Raw genomic sequence first — 14,359 nt, 5'->3', positions numbered from 1 at the left:
TCTTGCACTACTCCATGTGTCTTGTGCTACCTTCTTTCCTCTGCCGTATAATGCTTACCCCCCTCTCCCATGTTAGTATGTGTCTACTCTGTAGTCACAGCCCACTAAAACCATCACAAAATGTCTTTTGAAGCCCCTTCATATGGCACTCATGAATGATACAAGTACCCTTCTAAGATTCCGGACAGTCACAAAAATATCCCATGTGTCATGACAGCCTGTCCATGAAACAGAAAATCAGCTGCCAGTCTTAAAATATATTTTAAAATTAAAAGCATAGTTCTTTTTATTCTTAAAGAATTTTTATCTGTTTTCCATGAAAATGGGTACTCAAATGTTACTGAACATTTGATTCTAACACCCATTAGTGTCTTAATTAACTAGACAAAAAGCTGAAACTTCAGAATTTTCTAAAAATCACTAGAGATATTTACAATCAACAAAATTAAGTCTTTCGCTTAAGAAAACTTTAAATATCCATATGTAAGTTAATTATATGATACATGCACATATTAGAAAAGATCCTATCTATAATAATAGTCATACATGTATTTATTATAGAAATACAATAAAATAACCCATCCACATTAATACTAACTAGAATTGCCTTAAATAGCAAGTCTGTTGTAGAAACTGGAGTAGGGAGTTAAGAGATGGGAAACTACAAAAAATAAATAAATAACAATTCTAAAATTATCTGAGTACCCTTCCTACACTCCCCACATCATCCCCCTTTCTTCCCATCTCCTACCTGCTCCCCAGGGGCTCAACTTTTAGTTAAAGGATGGATGGAACTATAAGGTGACCAATAATACCAGGGAGATACCACTCCTTAGAACAAACAACCATACAAGATCAAAAGGGCAGCATATGCCCAGGCACAAAACTCAGAAGACAGAAAGAGACAGGAAAGGAGGACAAAGGGAAGTGGTAAGCAAAAGGAGGAGTGGGAAGTGTATTGTTACACTGTGGGGACTGAAATCAACATTACGAATCAAAATGTGTATCAATTGTTGAATAAAAAAAAAAATTTGCTCTGTGAACTTCCACCCAAACTACAAGAAACAGCTGAAAAATAAAATAAAGATATCTAATCCAAATGAGTATATCCTTCAAGAAAAGGTGTTCAGCTTGTTTCCTTGCCTGCCTGTCAGGAAGTCAAAACAGCTAAGTGTGTACAACTTAAATTCTAGAAATGAACTAAGTCCTGACTTCGGGACAGACAAGACAGTTAATACCCTGCATTAGCAATTTAAAAAGCAGTTTTCCTTTCACTATTAAAGTCAACCATAGGTGATTCAGCACATCCATTAACTTTTCTCCATCTGAGTCCCTTAAGCTTTGATAACAGAAAATCAGCAAACAATCTGATTGTTGGGGAAGAAGAAGGCATAAAAGGCAAAAAAGCATTCAAGATGGGGACAACAAAAACACAACTTTTTGAATAATGGATATAAACAACCATAGTACAATTAAAAATGATGATGTAAGGATTACAAAGGATATTTTTTCCAAATTATGCCTTAAAGGCATAATTTTTATGCAACAAATCAAAAAATCTATTTAAAGATATTAATGTCCTTTGTCTTTAATACAAATATTTTACTTTTTTGAAAAAGATTCAATAAAAACTCAACTATAATCAACTGCAACTCAATTGTTTCTGGCTCACCCCAAATAGCTTTCAGTTTCAATTTTTATCACTGAGGAATGTTTCCATAATATCCAAGGCCCTTTTTCTAAGTTAATAAGAGCATCACTGATGACTCGCTATGACAGCTTCCTGGAGTCAGGTCTGCATTATGCCACAATGGAAGAGACAAGGCTGAATGTGTGATGACTCAGGATGAATTCTGGGAAGGCTTCCTTAAGTTGTCTTTCTTTCTAAACCACTGATATGCTTATGATTCTGTGATCTACTTTTCGAAAAAAGGTACAATTCTAAGTAGGGAAAGATAATCATAATAGAAGGTTGTTGTTAAGTGCCATGGCACTAGTCCCGACTCATAGAGACACTGGTAAAGGGTTTGCAAGGAGTTGCTGGATTGAACCGTCTATTTTTCAGTTAGTAATTCAGTGCTTATCCTACAGCACCATCCAGGGTTATGCTTAATGTAGGCTTTATTGTAAAAGGATACAGATTGAGATTTCTGAAAACAAATAGGATAGATAAAACTTAAAATTAAGTGAAAAGTGCAATTCCATTATTACCAGGAATTACTACCTTAAAGCAATTAAGTCAGATGACACTTGTATATTTTTTAAGTACATACCAATATATAGATACCTGTTGTAAGATATGAAGTCACAAGAAAATGTCACTCTTACCCTAACAAGCCAGATGACCTACAAAGTCAGCATTTAATACGCAAGGTCTGGTAGCTATAAAAATTATAAGACAAACACAGTGTACAAAAAAATGAGATCCATTATCAAGAGAAGAACAAGTCATCGATCCAAACCCATAGATGTCCAAGATATTGAAATTATCACACAGAGTGCTTTAAAATAATTATAATATGCTAAAGAATCTAACAGAAAAGGTTAACATTTGTGAACAGATGGGAAATTTTGTAGAGATATGAAAATAAAACAAGCCAAGCAATGCCAATCAAAAGACAAGACACTGCAGAGGAAAAGAAAAAACAAAGAATGTAAAGTTAGCTCAAAGGGTATTTTAAAATGGGCAGGGGGCAGAATGGAACAGTGTAAAAAGATCTTTGGGACAGTATCAAAAAGGCTTGCTACTAGGGTTCCAGTTCATACATGCACAAGTTTATTCCAAATAAAACATGTTCAAATATGTCTCTGCAATCAGTGGATGGCTGTAGACAAGTTCTCTCAGTTGCCTGTACCTTCAAAAAAAGATCCAATCAAAACAGTGGCTTCCAACGGGATCTACTGAGCCAGTAATATTCAAAGCAGAGAGGCCAGCTCACAAGATTATGGTAATTGTTTTGTAGAATTCTAAAGGGGTAATCTTGATAGATTTTCTCTAAGGACACAGGATGATTACAGGCAGATATTAGGAAGATGGTTTAAGATAAATGAAAACTGTGGGTGGATTAAAAAGCCAGGAAATTTCACCAAGGAAATGTTTTCCATCACAGCAATGCACCTGTTTATTCTTCAAGGGCAACAAGGGTTGTCCTATGAGAATTTTATTGGGAAACCTTTCCCCACCCACACTACAGTCCTGGTCTTGCTCTATCAGACTTCTTTTTATTCCCAAAACGCAGAGAAATACAATTTGAGTCCCTTGAGGATATCAAAACTGCCATTTCCACAAGGTATAAATCAAAGAGTGCAAGGATTAGAGATATAGAAACACTGCCTTCAAAAGTATACAGATCTAGACAGAGAACAAACAAGATGATGAATCGGGTAGAAATGCAGTGAGGAACTCCGTCAGCAACAACACAAAATACAGGGACCAAGCAAGCTCAGGGGGTGGTGCCAGAACTCTGAACCACATACAAAGGAACATTTAGAAGGTTGGAAGGCTAGGAGAATTTGTAGCAGAAGCAAGAAACACATTGCTTTCTAATCTAAGATGTTCAGCTGCTCCCAGAGCTGCCATCTGGGGCAAGACCAAGTGGGGGAAGGACCAGAGCAGCCACGGACACCTGACAGAACCATGGAGATAAAGGTGTGGACATTCTTTTTTATCTGCTCATTCTGTGGAATGAGAACCAACAAGAACAGACACCAACCAGAGAATGACGTACATGGCAGCATCACCCTGAATTCAATCGACAAATGGAAGAGTCAAGAACAGAATAAAATTATAAGAACAAAGGATCTGGGTGGTCAGTCTATGATCTAAACAATTACAAAGTGAAAGAAGGTAAACACAGAGGAACAGAGATCCAGGTGGTGAGAAGGTCAAGTAGATTACACGATAAAATATACTGTCTTAAATGGAGGGAATTAATGGAATATAAGGTAATCACAACAGTGGGGTTGGGGTGGAGGGTTTAGTTGGGGTGTTGGGGAGGGCAATACAAGAAGTAGGGGAGATAGATAAGGGAAGATAGATAAGGGAACACTGAGACAGGTTTACATGGCCTAAGGGGAGTCCTGGTGTGGCGCTATGGGTTAATGTGCCAGACTGCAAAGCTGTTTGAACTGCAAAGCCCGTGGTTCAAGCTCACCATTCACTCCTAGGAAACCCTATACAGAGTCACCATGGGTCGGAACCGACTCGACGGCACTTAACAACAACAAGTGGGGCAGAGGTAAATAGTGATGCATGCTCAACCTTGAAACACCAGGGCTCTGTGATACAGGAATCTAGGCATAGTTTGAAGACGGGAAATACTACTAAAATGCTTGACTGTCTTATGAATATTGGTTTCCCTTGCCTAATATTGTAAAATAGACACTTGAGTGGACTAGAAAAGAATGTTGGGAAACATGATTACAGAAAACTTGCAAGCTCGTCTTCAGCCTATAACTGACTGGAATACATAAAAGGAGTTCTAGAACTTGCCCAGGAAACAGGCCTCTTCCAAAGCCTTTGCAGAGTATAGGACGTTAGGTGAAATCCTGAGTCCCATCCAGAACCTTATGAGGTGGGACATTCCCACTAGAAAGGACAAGCAGACCAGCCTGGAACAGCTAGAGCAATAGAAGATACATCTTCGAAGAAAGATCATCAGGAAAAACCCAAAAAAAAAATGTCAGCATGATAGGCTACTACAAAAATAAGCAAGCTGTTCTCCGGGAAGCCATCAAGGCAAGCAATCAAATTCCTTCAGGACAAACTCCCCTCTAAGACTGAAATTCAAAGGGAACACATGAACAGGCATATAAGCTTGCTGAAGACCACATTGGTCTACTGGTGAGTGGAAGAGGGGAAAAGCAACCATGAAGAAATGGGCTGAGTTCAACCACAGTCCATTGACCCCCGTTGACCTGAAGATGAGAGAGAGAAGAGGAAGGGCTGGTTGGTCCAAAGTGTAGTGAGACCTGGGGACACTTGAGCCCATGGACAAGGACATAGCTACAGACAGCTAGAGATGAGAGTGAAGCATCCAGCTGTTATGAAGTAAGGGGCGATGCACAGAACACCCAAACTTGTAGATAGTACCCATTTGACCTAGACTCGATGGCTTGGTAATCAGAACTCGATTAGGAAAGATAAAATAGAACCATTTTTGATAAAGGCAACAAGAGTAAATTGCTACAATTTGATGAACCTGACCTATAATCATGGAGGTTGTTGTTGTTGTTGTTAAGTGCCGTCGAGTCGGTTCCGACCCAAATCATGGAGGTTGTTGTTGTTGTTGTTAAGTGCCGTCGAGTCGGTTCCGACCCAAATCATGGAGGTTGTTGTTGTTGTTGTTAAGTGCCGTCGAGTCGGTTCCGACCCAAATCATGGAGGTTGTTGTTGTTGTTGTTAAGTGTCTTCGAGTCGGTTCCGACCCATAGCGACCCTGTACAGGATTTCCGAGGGTGTAAATCCTTACGGGAGTAGAAAGCCTCATCTTTCTCCCGCGGAGCAGCTGGTAGTTTCTTGCAGCCTGTTTTGTAACCACTACGCTACCAGAGCTCCTTTACTCAGAGCAGTAGTTACTCTAAATACCAACAGAGAAGGAAAGAGTCTTCACATCAAGTACAAAGGGTAGATAGGGACAGGCAACTTAGACATTGGCTACCTAAAATGAGGGGGCAATAAAGGCACAAAGTCACTGGCTTACAAGGTTTCAAGAGGGAGTTTAGTTTGGGGGGGGGGGAGAGAAAGAGTCCCCATTGAATAGCTTTCATCTTGTCTAGTTGGGTCTGGTGAAAAGAGATGGGGATAAGATTCATATGATTCAATAGTGAATAACTTATCATGACTAACTGCGACTCTCACAATTATAAAGGTAGAAAATTTGTAATAAAAACAAGGGAGTGGTTAATCTTACAGTCCAGAAACAGAGGACCCTAGGATCATCAAGGAGACAAGAGCAAAAGCAGAATGCGGGACCTTCTCCAGAGAAGCAGCGACGCTGGCAGAGATGGGGACACGGAGTAAGGGAGAAGTTGAGGATTCTGGATTCATGAGAAGGAAGGGACTAAGAGCTGGTGGGCAGGAGGCAGACTAGCAGAATGTGCCCTTTGGGGGTGTTAATTATTATATATGCCTGAGTAGGGTTTTTTTGTTTTGTTTTGTTTTTTTAAAAAAAGCTAAAGTGAATAGAGAAAAATACTGTTAATTGATGGTACATGGAGGGGATTATAATCATTGTAATGAAACAAAGCGTATGATTTGTTGAATATAAAACTAATGGTCTGCCCTGTAAACTTTACTCAATCCACAATAAAAACCTTAAAAAAAAAAAAAAAAGTCATATAACAATAAAGCCACATATATCTAAAATTTAAAAAAAATTTTTTAAAGCATATAGACCTAGATAGAAGGTATGTCATGAAACATGAACTTCATATTTTAATTTTTTGCTTAATAAAGGTTTCTATGATTTTACAGCATTAAAAAAATATTTTTTATTTACCCTTATATATACATGGGGAGCACTGTGATTCTATAAGATAAGCACTGATTGCCCACCAGCTGCTTTACAGAAGAAAGATGAAACTTTCTGCTCCCGTAAAGATTTACAGCCTCGGAAACCCTACACAGGGTCACTATGAGTTAGAACCAACTCTACAGCATTTAAAAATAACATTTATATGTATAACTGGAATCTCAAAAGGAGGAGAGAGGAAAAGTAAGTCAGAAAAAATATGAGAAGATTAAGAATTTCCCAAAATATATAAAAGGCATTAACCCACAGACCCAGAAGCTTGGGTAATTTCAGCAAGATAAATATACAAAAAACCGTACACACCAAGGGCCATCACAGTCAAAATGTTAAAAAATCAAATATATACAGAAATTCTTGAAAATAGCTAAAGGAAAAGGAAAGACACATTACACTGATGAGAATAATGGTCTTCTTTACATTGGCCTATAATGTAACTACTGATCAACTTTCAAAACAGTCTAAAATAAAATAGCTTTTCCCATAATTCAGCATAAAAAGTACTTCAAACTGTTAGAAACTAAACCAAAGGCAAAAATCTAGACGTTAGCTTGAACCTATCTAGAAGTTAGCTATCTCAGATATACATGAGGCATCAAGTTTGATTAAGTTCTCTTATGAAGACCTATATTTGCCTAATTTGAATATTAAGGTATTACTCTAGATATTAAAAGAATAACTTGTTTATTGAAGCTTCTGGAAAATAACATTTTTTTTCCCTCAGACAAGTGAAGAATGAGTCAAAAATTTTAAAAGAGCAACATTTTAAAGAATTTTTAAGCATCAGGCTTCAAGAAAGCCCTCATTTATACTGTGCTAAGCGTTTGCAGTTAAAACACATTTAAGGACACTGTTCTGTCTTTGAGAAATAAGTATCTCTTATTCTGTTATTTATGGATATGAAATTATTAATGACTGTGGAAGAAATTCTATTGCAGTTGAGGATGAACTTGAAAGTAAAACAAATGTTTCTCATTTAAAACATGATAACAACAGCACACACGACCTGTTGCTGTTAGTTGATGTCAAATTGATTCTGACTTATGAAGAACCCGTGTGTACAATATACAACTACTCCACAGGGCTGTGGCCTTTCAGAAGAAAATCATCAGGAGGCTTGTTTACTGAAGCACCTCTGGGTGAGTTTGAATGACCAACCTTTCAACCAGTTACAACACCAGAGCTATAACCCATCCCACCCACGGCCACAGAGTCAATTCCAACCCACAACAAACCTGTAGAAAAGACTAACACTGCTTCATAGGGCTTCTAAGACTGAAAATCTTCAGGGGAGGAGACGGCCTCATCTTTCCTCCATGGAGCAGCTGGTGAATTTGAACTGCCTGCTGCCCTGTGGTTAGCACCCCAACACTTAAAACCTATAGAGCAACACAGGCTCCTTATAAGACCTATAAAACCCACTGCCATCATATCAATTCTGACTCAAAGCCATCGTGTGTAAGGTTTCCACGGCTCTAAATATTTACCCTAACAGAATGCCTCCTCTTTCTCCCACAGAGCAGCTGGTGGATTCAAACTACTAAACTTGTAATTAGCAGTCCAATAGGTAACCCACTACACCAGCAGGGCTCCTATCCAAGACCTATTAAGTGCCAAATGTTTAAATGGAAACAAAGCATTTTATGTTCAGTCCTTACAGCAATGACTACCTCCTTGCCCACACCTCAATTTCCATAGAAAACAACACATACACACCCACCAATCCACCCTACTCCTGCAATGGACCAGTCAGGTAACACGTAAATGAGGGGGAACTAAACCAGGTCCATAACTAGGCTATGCCAATCAAAAGACAGTACAACTCTAGCTGATGTTACAATGTTACCAACTTAAACAGATCAAGTGGCAAAAGGCACCATCTGAGAGTAGATAAATGGCCCTTTGCACTTTGCCAATTAGGCCAAGAAAGTAAGTCTATAAACAGAAGAATAAAAATGGTATAGACATGCAAAGAAAAGCAGTGAGGAAAGGCTACCTAGCTTCATGAGAGATGGAGAGGCAGTAGCCTTAGATAAAAGGCTTTCTACTTTCAGCCCTACAGTCAAACTGACACCTGCGCAAGATGGCCTATTACATATTCTCTGCCCATTCCTTTTAATTTCTACTCCTTAAATGACAGAATACCTAAAAAGAAGATTCTTCACTCTAGAATCTCAACTGAAGCCACTGAAATTCAACTAGGGACTCAGCAAATAAAAACCCAAAACCCACTACCAACAAGTTGATTCCAACTGCCCTAAAAAGACAGAGCAGAACTGTTCCTAAGGGCTTCTGAGACCATAAATCTTTATGGGAGCAGACAGCCTCACCTTTCTCCCATGGAGCAGTTTGTAGGGTTGAACTGCTGACCCAGCGCCAGCTCACCCAGAAGTACAACTGTGACAAGATGATCTGCCGCAAGTGCTACGCTCGCCTCCACCCCCGTGCTGTGAACTGCCACAAGAAGTGCGGCCACATCAACAACCTGCGCCCCAAGAAGGTCAAATAAGAACCCCTCTCTGCTGGCTCCCCTGCCTCCAGCTAGTGGGGTTCTTCTGAGCCCCGTGGACCTGGGTCCTAAATAAAGTTTCACTTTCATTGAACCAAAAAAAAAAAAAAGGAGTTTCCAAACATTCAAAACAGAAATCTGACCTTTTGAAATAACTTTTAAGTTTAAAATTCTCATTTTTTTGCTATTTTCTCTCCCTAATGCTTTGTCTCTGCATTTGTTGTTTCTGTGCTCTCTTAGTACTTGTGAAAGTGATCCAGAGGTAACTTAAGATTGCCTTTCTATTATCATTTGAACACTTCAGAAAATTTATATTATACTGTTGTACAATTTTTTCTCAAAGTGCTTATTTAAAGAGTCTAAAAGGGCACTTAATTAAACTAAGTATTTTCAAATTCTCAAATTAGAAATTAAATCCTAATTTAAACTATGATATCTAATAGTCCACTTACCATGAAAATCTGCACCCAACTTCTTAGAAGCCATTTAGAACCTGAAAAACAAGGAAATACTTCTTAGGCACATGATGCCTTGAGGAGATAGTAACAAATAACTATAAGAAAATTGAGACTACAAAAAAGAAGCCAGAAGACCAAATGTTCTTGATCAACAGCCATGATTCTACGACTAATATAGTCTTCATGCCTTGTAATACCAAAGCTATAAAAAAAAAAGGTAGAAGGGGGGGCGGGAGACCATTTTAGAGAAAAATTAAGCATTTCTGAAACCTGGAATATTTGATAAGAAAAATATTGATAGAGGAATTTATATGAAGAGCCACTAGCATATCTATTAATTTTATGCTACCAAAAGGAAAAAATTATACTAAGAACACATCATCCTGATATAAACTACAAATATTTCACTTTAAGATTAAGAAGAATGTTCCAGCTAATTCAGGTAAGCAAATTCAGGTAGGCTTTTACTGGCAATTAACTCTATTTAGAATGAATTTTCTGAAAGAGAAAATGAACAGTACACAATCTTTTATAGCTATTAAATTTTGTACAAATTTTTACTTGGTGGAGGGCATAAAACTACACATCCAGTTTAATCTTATCTTTGCACCTTCAGACACTACATAAGCAGACATAATTCAATCATATATATGTCCACAGATCCAACCCCCTCTTAGAGCCAATTATATTAAAAATTCAAAATACATACAATGGTTCTTAATAACTAATGGAAACTACTTTGCTACACCCATCAAAACATTACTATTACTTGCTGTTGTTAAGTACCATCAAATTGGTTTGACACACAGAAACCATGTACAGAGCTTCCAGGGAATGGCTGGTGGGCTTGAACCACTGACCTTTTTGCAGTTCAGTGCTCATCCTACAGTGCCATACCAGTCGTCCATTATTATTACTACTACTGTTTTATTTTATTAAAGATGCTTAGTGTATCTGGAAGTATTACTTTTATGATTTTAATACATAGACAAGTACACTGTGCACTGCATACTAGGACAAGCACCTGACTGACATTATATATGAACCCTACCTATTTGGAGTCCTAGTGGGGCACTGTAGGATAAATACTAGACCACTAACAGTAATAGCAGTGGTTCCAACACACCAGTTGCTCCTTGAAAACCCTCTACAGGGTTGCTATGGGTCAGAACTGACTTGATGGCACTTCACAACAACAACTATTCTTAAGTACTTTAGTGCACTGAAAATTATCCATTTTTACCAAGGTAAAAAAAAAAAAAAAAAACAGAAGGAAAATCAAGTACACCGGACTCATAAAAATTACTAAACAATGAACTAAAATCACCACAGGATTTTTTGCTTTTAAAATTGACATGGTGATTTTTAAATTTACATGGAAGGGGGCCAAAGGATATAGAAGAGCTAAAACAATTTGGAAAAAGCACAAAGTTTAAAAACTTACTATCTAACTTCAAGACTACTAAACTACATTAAGAGATTATGAAAATGGCTTGAGACTAGTGGTGCAGTGAATTATCTAATGTCTCTTCTAGCCTTAGCCTGTAACTCCCACCAAACAACGTTTCTGCCCTGCTGGATCTGAGTAAGAAAAGGTAGGAGAAGATACTAATAGGATGCCATGATTCTCAACAGCAGAGTTCACTAAAATTGTAAAAACTTCAAACTCTAGCTTGGGTATAAAATGAACCATCTTAGAAGCAGGAAGGGGATCTCACTATCATAAAAGCTGAACAGTCAGGAATAGAGCACATCCTTTGGACCCCCAGATCCCTTGCACTGAACTTCCATGACCCAGGGTCAGAAAGCTGTGACATCAGAGTAGCAGCAGAGCAGCAGCAACAGCAGCAGAACCACCAAGCACTGAGCATGAGATACAGCAGTGCACTTCCCAGTCCACAAGCAAGTAAAGTTGAGTTCTTCTGGGCATGAAACTTTAGTTGTAAAGTGGGGCGTGCCTCCAGGTACTAAAGTAGGGGAGCTCGGTTTGCTGACCAATGAAGCTAAAGGCAAGTGTCAAGTGGAGTGGTGTGTCCTGTCAGCAATTATTAGCAGTTGACTAGAACAACCCTGCCCTGAGCATTTTCTGATGCTGTATTATAACCTGTTAACTTCCCAAATAAACCCTGTAACTGTTAAGTGTGTTGTCTGAGTTCTGTAAAGCCACTGCAATGAATTACTGAAACCAGTTGAGTAGAAAGTGCTGTAGTAGTATTGAGTTAGTGCCATATTTTTTTAATACATATTTTATTGTGAATTTACTGAAGGTTTACAGAGCAGATCATCAGTTTTACATTCAACAAATCATATACTTCACTTCATTATAATACCTGTAATCCTTCCATGTATCAACAGTATTTCCCTCTATTCACTTTTACATTGCATTCCTCCCTGTGTGTCCACTATCTTCATTTTTCATCTGCTAACCTCTCTCTTGTTATATATTATCTGCCATGACACCCATGTTAACATGTGTATTCCCTCTAGTCCCTAAATAATTCTTCCTCCCTCATCCTCTCCCCCACTAACCGTAAACATCACAGATTGTTTCTTTCATCAAGAAAACCCTTTCTTAAAACTTTTTACACCACTGATCTCATACAATATTTGTCATTTTGTGACTAATTTCACTTAGCATAATAGCCTCCACTTTCATCCATGTTGTGAGGTGTTCCACAGATTCACTGTTACTCTTCAACATTGCAAGGTATTCCAATGTGGATATGTACTAAAGTTTGTTTAACCATTCTTCTCTTCATGGACATTTAGGCTGCTGTGGCGCTGTGGATTAATGTGCTGGACTGCAAAGTTGTCTGGACTGCAAGATTGGCGGTTCAAGCTCACCAACTACTACTCGGAAACCCTATACAGAGTCGCTATGGGTCAGAACTGACTCAACGGTACTTCACAACAATTGTGAATTAAGAGAATATTTACAGGGCAGATCATCAGTTCTACATTCAACAAATCATACACTTTGTCTCATTACAATGGTTATAACCCCTCCATATACCATCAGTTAACAGTATTTCTCTCTATTCATTTTAGCTTTTTTTTTTTTTAAACACACAGGCATATATAATAATTTAAACCACCAAAGGGCACCTTCTGCAAGTCTGCTTCCTGGCCGCCAGATCTCAGTCCCTCACTCAATCCCTCTCTTCTCATGAATCTAGAGGCCTCAGCTGCTCCCTCTCTCCATGTCCCCATCTCTGCCTCTATCTCTGGCACTGCTGCTTCTCTGGATAAGGTTCCGCATTCTGCTTGTGCGTTCCTCTCTTGACGGTTCTAGGGTCCTCTGTTTCTGGACTGTAAGATTAACCATTCCCCTTTTTTTGTTACAAAACTTCTACCTTTACAATTGTGACAGTCGCAATTAGTCATGACAACAGTTATTCACTATTGAATCTTACAAATCTTATCCCCATCTCTTTTCACCAGACCCATCTAGACAAGATCACAGCTATTCAGTGGGGACTCTTTCTTTACCCCCATACTCTTAAATTCCCTCTTGAAACCTTGTAAGCTAGTCACTTAGTGCCTTTATTGCCCCATCATTTTAGGTAGCCAATGTCTAAGCTGCCCGTCCCTCTCTACCCTGGGTACAAAGGGGATAGCATTGATACTTGATGTGAAGACTCCTTCTCTCTCTGTTGGTATTTAGAGTAACCACCGCTCTAAGTATAGGTCAGGTTCACCATGAAGATTTATCTTCTGTCACTGTAGATGTTCCGGTCTGCTTGTCCTTTCTAGTGGAAATGTCTCACCTTGTGGATGGGACTCAGGATTCCACCTAAGGTCCTATACTCTGTAAAGGCTTTGCAACAGACCTATTTTACTGGGAAAGTTGTAGGACCCCTTTTAGGTATTTCACTCAGTTATTGAAGGTGGGCTTAACAAGTTTTCTCTAATCATGTTTCCCAACATTCCTTTCTATCTACAATAGTAGATAATCTACAATAGTAGTGTCTATTCTACAATAGTAGGCAAGGGGAACTAATATGCATAAGGCAGTCAAGGATTTTAGTATTATTTACCCTCTTCAAGCTATACCTAGATCCCTGTATCCTAGAGCCCAAGGTTGAGTATGCATTACTATTTACCTGTCCCACTAGGCCATGCAAACCTGTCTCAGTGTTCCCCTATCTGTCTTGTTCTTCCGCCTCCACTCCACTTCTTGTATTGCCCTCCCAACAAAAAAGTAAACCCCCTGCCCCAAACCCATTGTGGTTACCTTATATTCCATTAGTTCTTCCCTCCATTTAAGACAGTCTATTTTATCCAGTAATCTACCAGACCTTCCCACCACCTGGATCTCTGTTCCTCTGTGTTTACTCTTTTTGACATTGTAATTGTTTTGATCATAGACTGACCTCCCAGATCCTCTATTCTTATAATTTTATTCTGTTCTTGATTTTTCCATTCGTCATTGAAATCAGGGGGATGCTAACACGTACGTCATTATCTAGTTGATATCTGTTCTTGTTGGTTCTCAGTCCACAGAACTTCCTTTAGGATGTTTTTCATAGCAGGGCTGTTGGCTTTGGCAAAATCCCTTAGCTTCTGTTTATGCTGGAATGTTTTGATTACACCATTGTATTTGATTGACAGCTTTGCTGGGTAGCAGATTCTTGGGTGGCAGTTTTTTTCTTTCAGGGTTTTATATATGGCTCCCCATTGCTTTCTTGCCTGCATGGTTTCTGTTGAGAAATCTGATTAATCTGATTTTTGCTTGCCTTTGTATGTTATAATTTCTCTTTTCCTTAGCTGCTTTCAAGATCCTGTCCTTATCTTTGATTTTGGAGAGCTTGATTATTATATGTCTTGGTGATTGTCTTTTACGGTCTATCCATCCTGGGGTT

The 14,359-nt window shown here is 38.7% G+C and overlaps 1 protein-coding gene across 3 annotated transcripts in view; it reads right to left on the bottom strand.

The window, feature by feature from the left end:
* UBAP1 (ubiquitin associated protein 1) overlaps nt 1-14,359 on the bottom strand; it is a 62,965-nt gene that overhangs the window by 24,531 nt on the left and 24,075 nt on the right. For 2 of the 3 annotated variants that reach the window (XM_006863044.1, XM_006863042.1), the window contains exon 2: nt 9,492-9,532. The exons of the other annotated variant lie outside the window; for it this stretch is intronic. In XM_006863044.1, the coding sequence (XP_006863106.1) occupies nt 9,492-9,494 (3 nt within the window). In that variant the 5' untranslated portion in view covers nt 9,495-9,532. The remainder of the gene's footprint in view (nt 1-9,491; nt 9,533-14,359) is intronic. 3 annotated transcript variants of the gene reach the window in all.

The sequence above is a fragment of the Chrysochloris asiatica genome, unplaced genomic scaffold, assembly GCF_000296735.1.
Source record: "Chrysochloris asiatica unplaced genomic scaffold, ChrAsi1.0 scaffold00053, whole genome shotgun sequence".
Classification (NCBI taxonomy): Eukaryota; Metazoa; Chordata; class Mammalia; order Afrosoricida; family Chrysochloridae; genus Chrysochloris; species Chrysochloris asiatica.
This window is presented reverse-complemented; position numbering and strand designations above follow the sequence as displayed.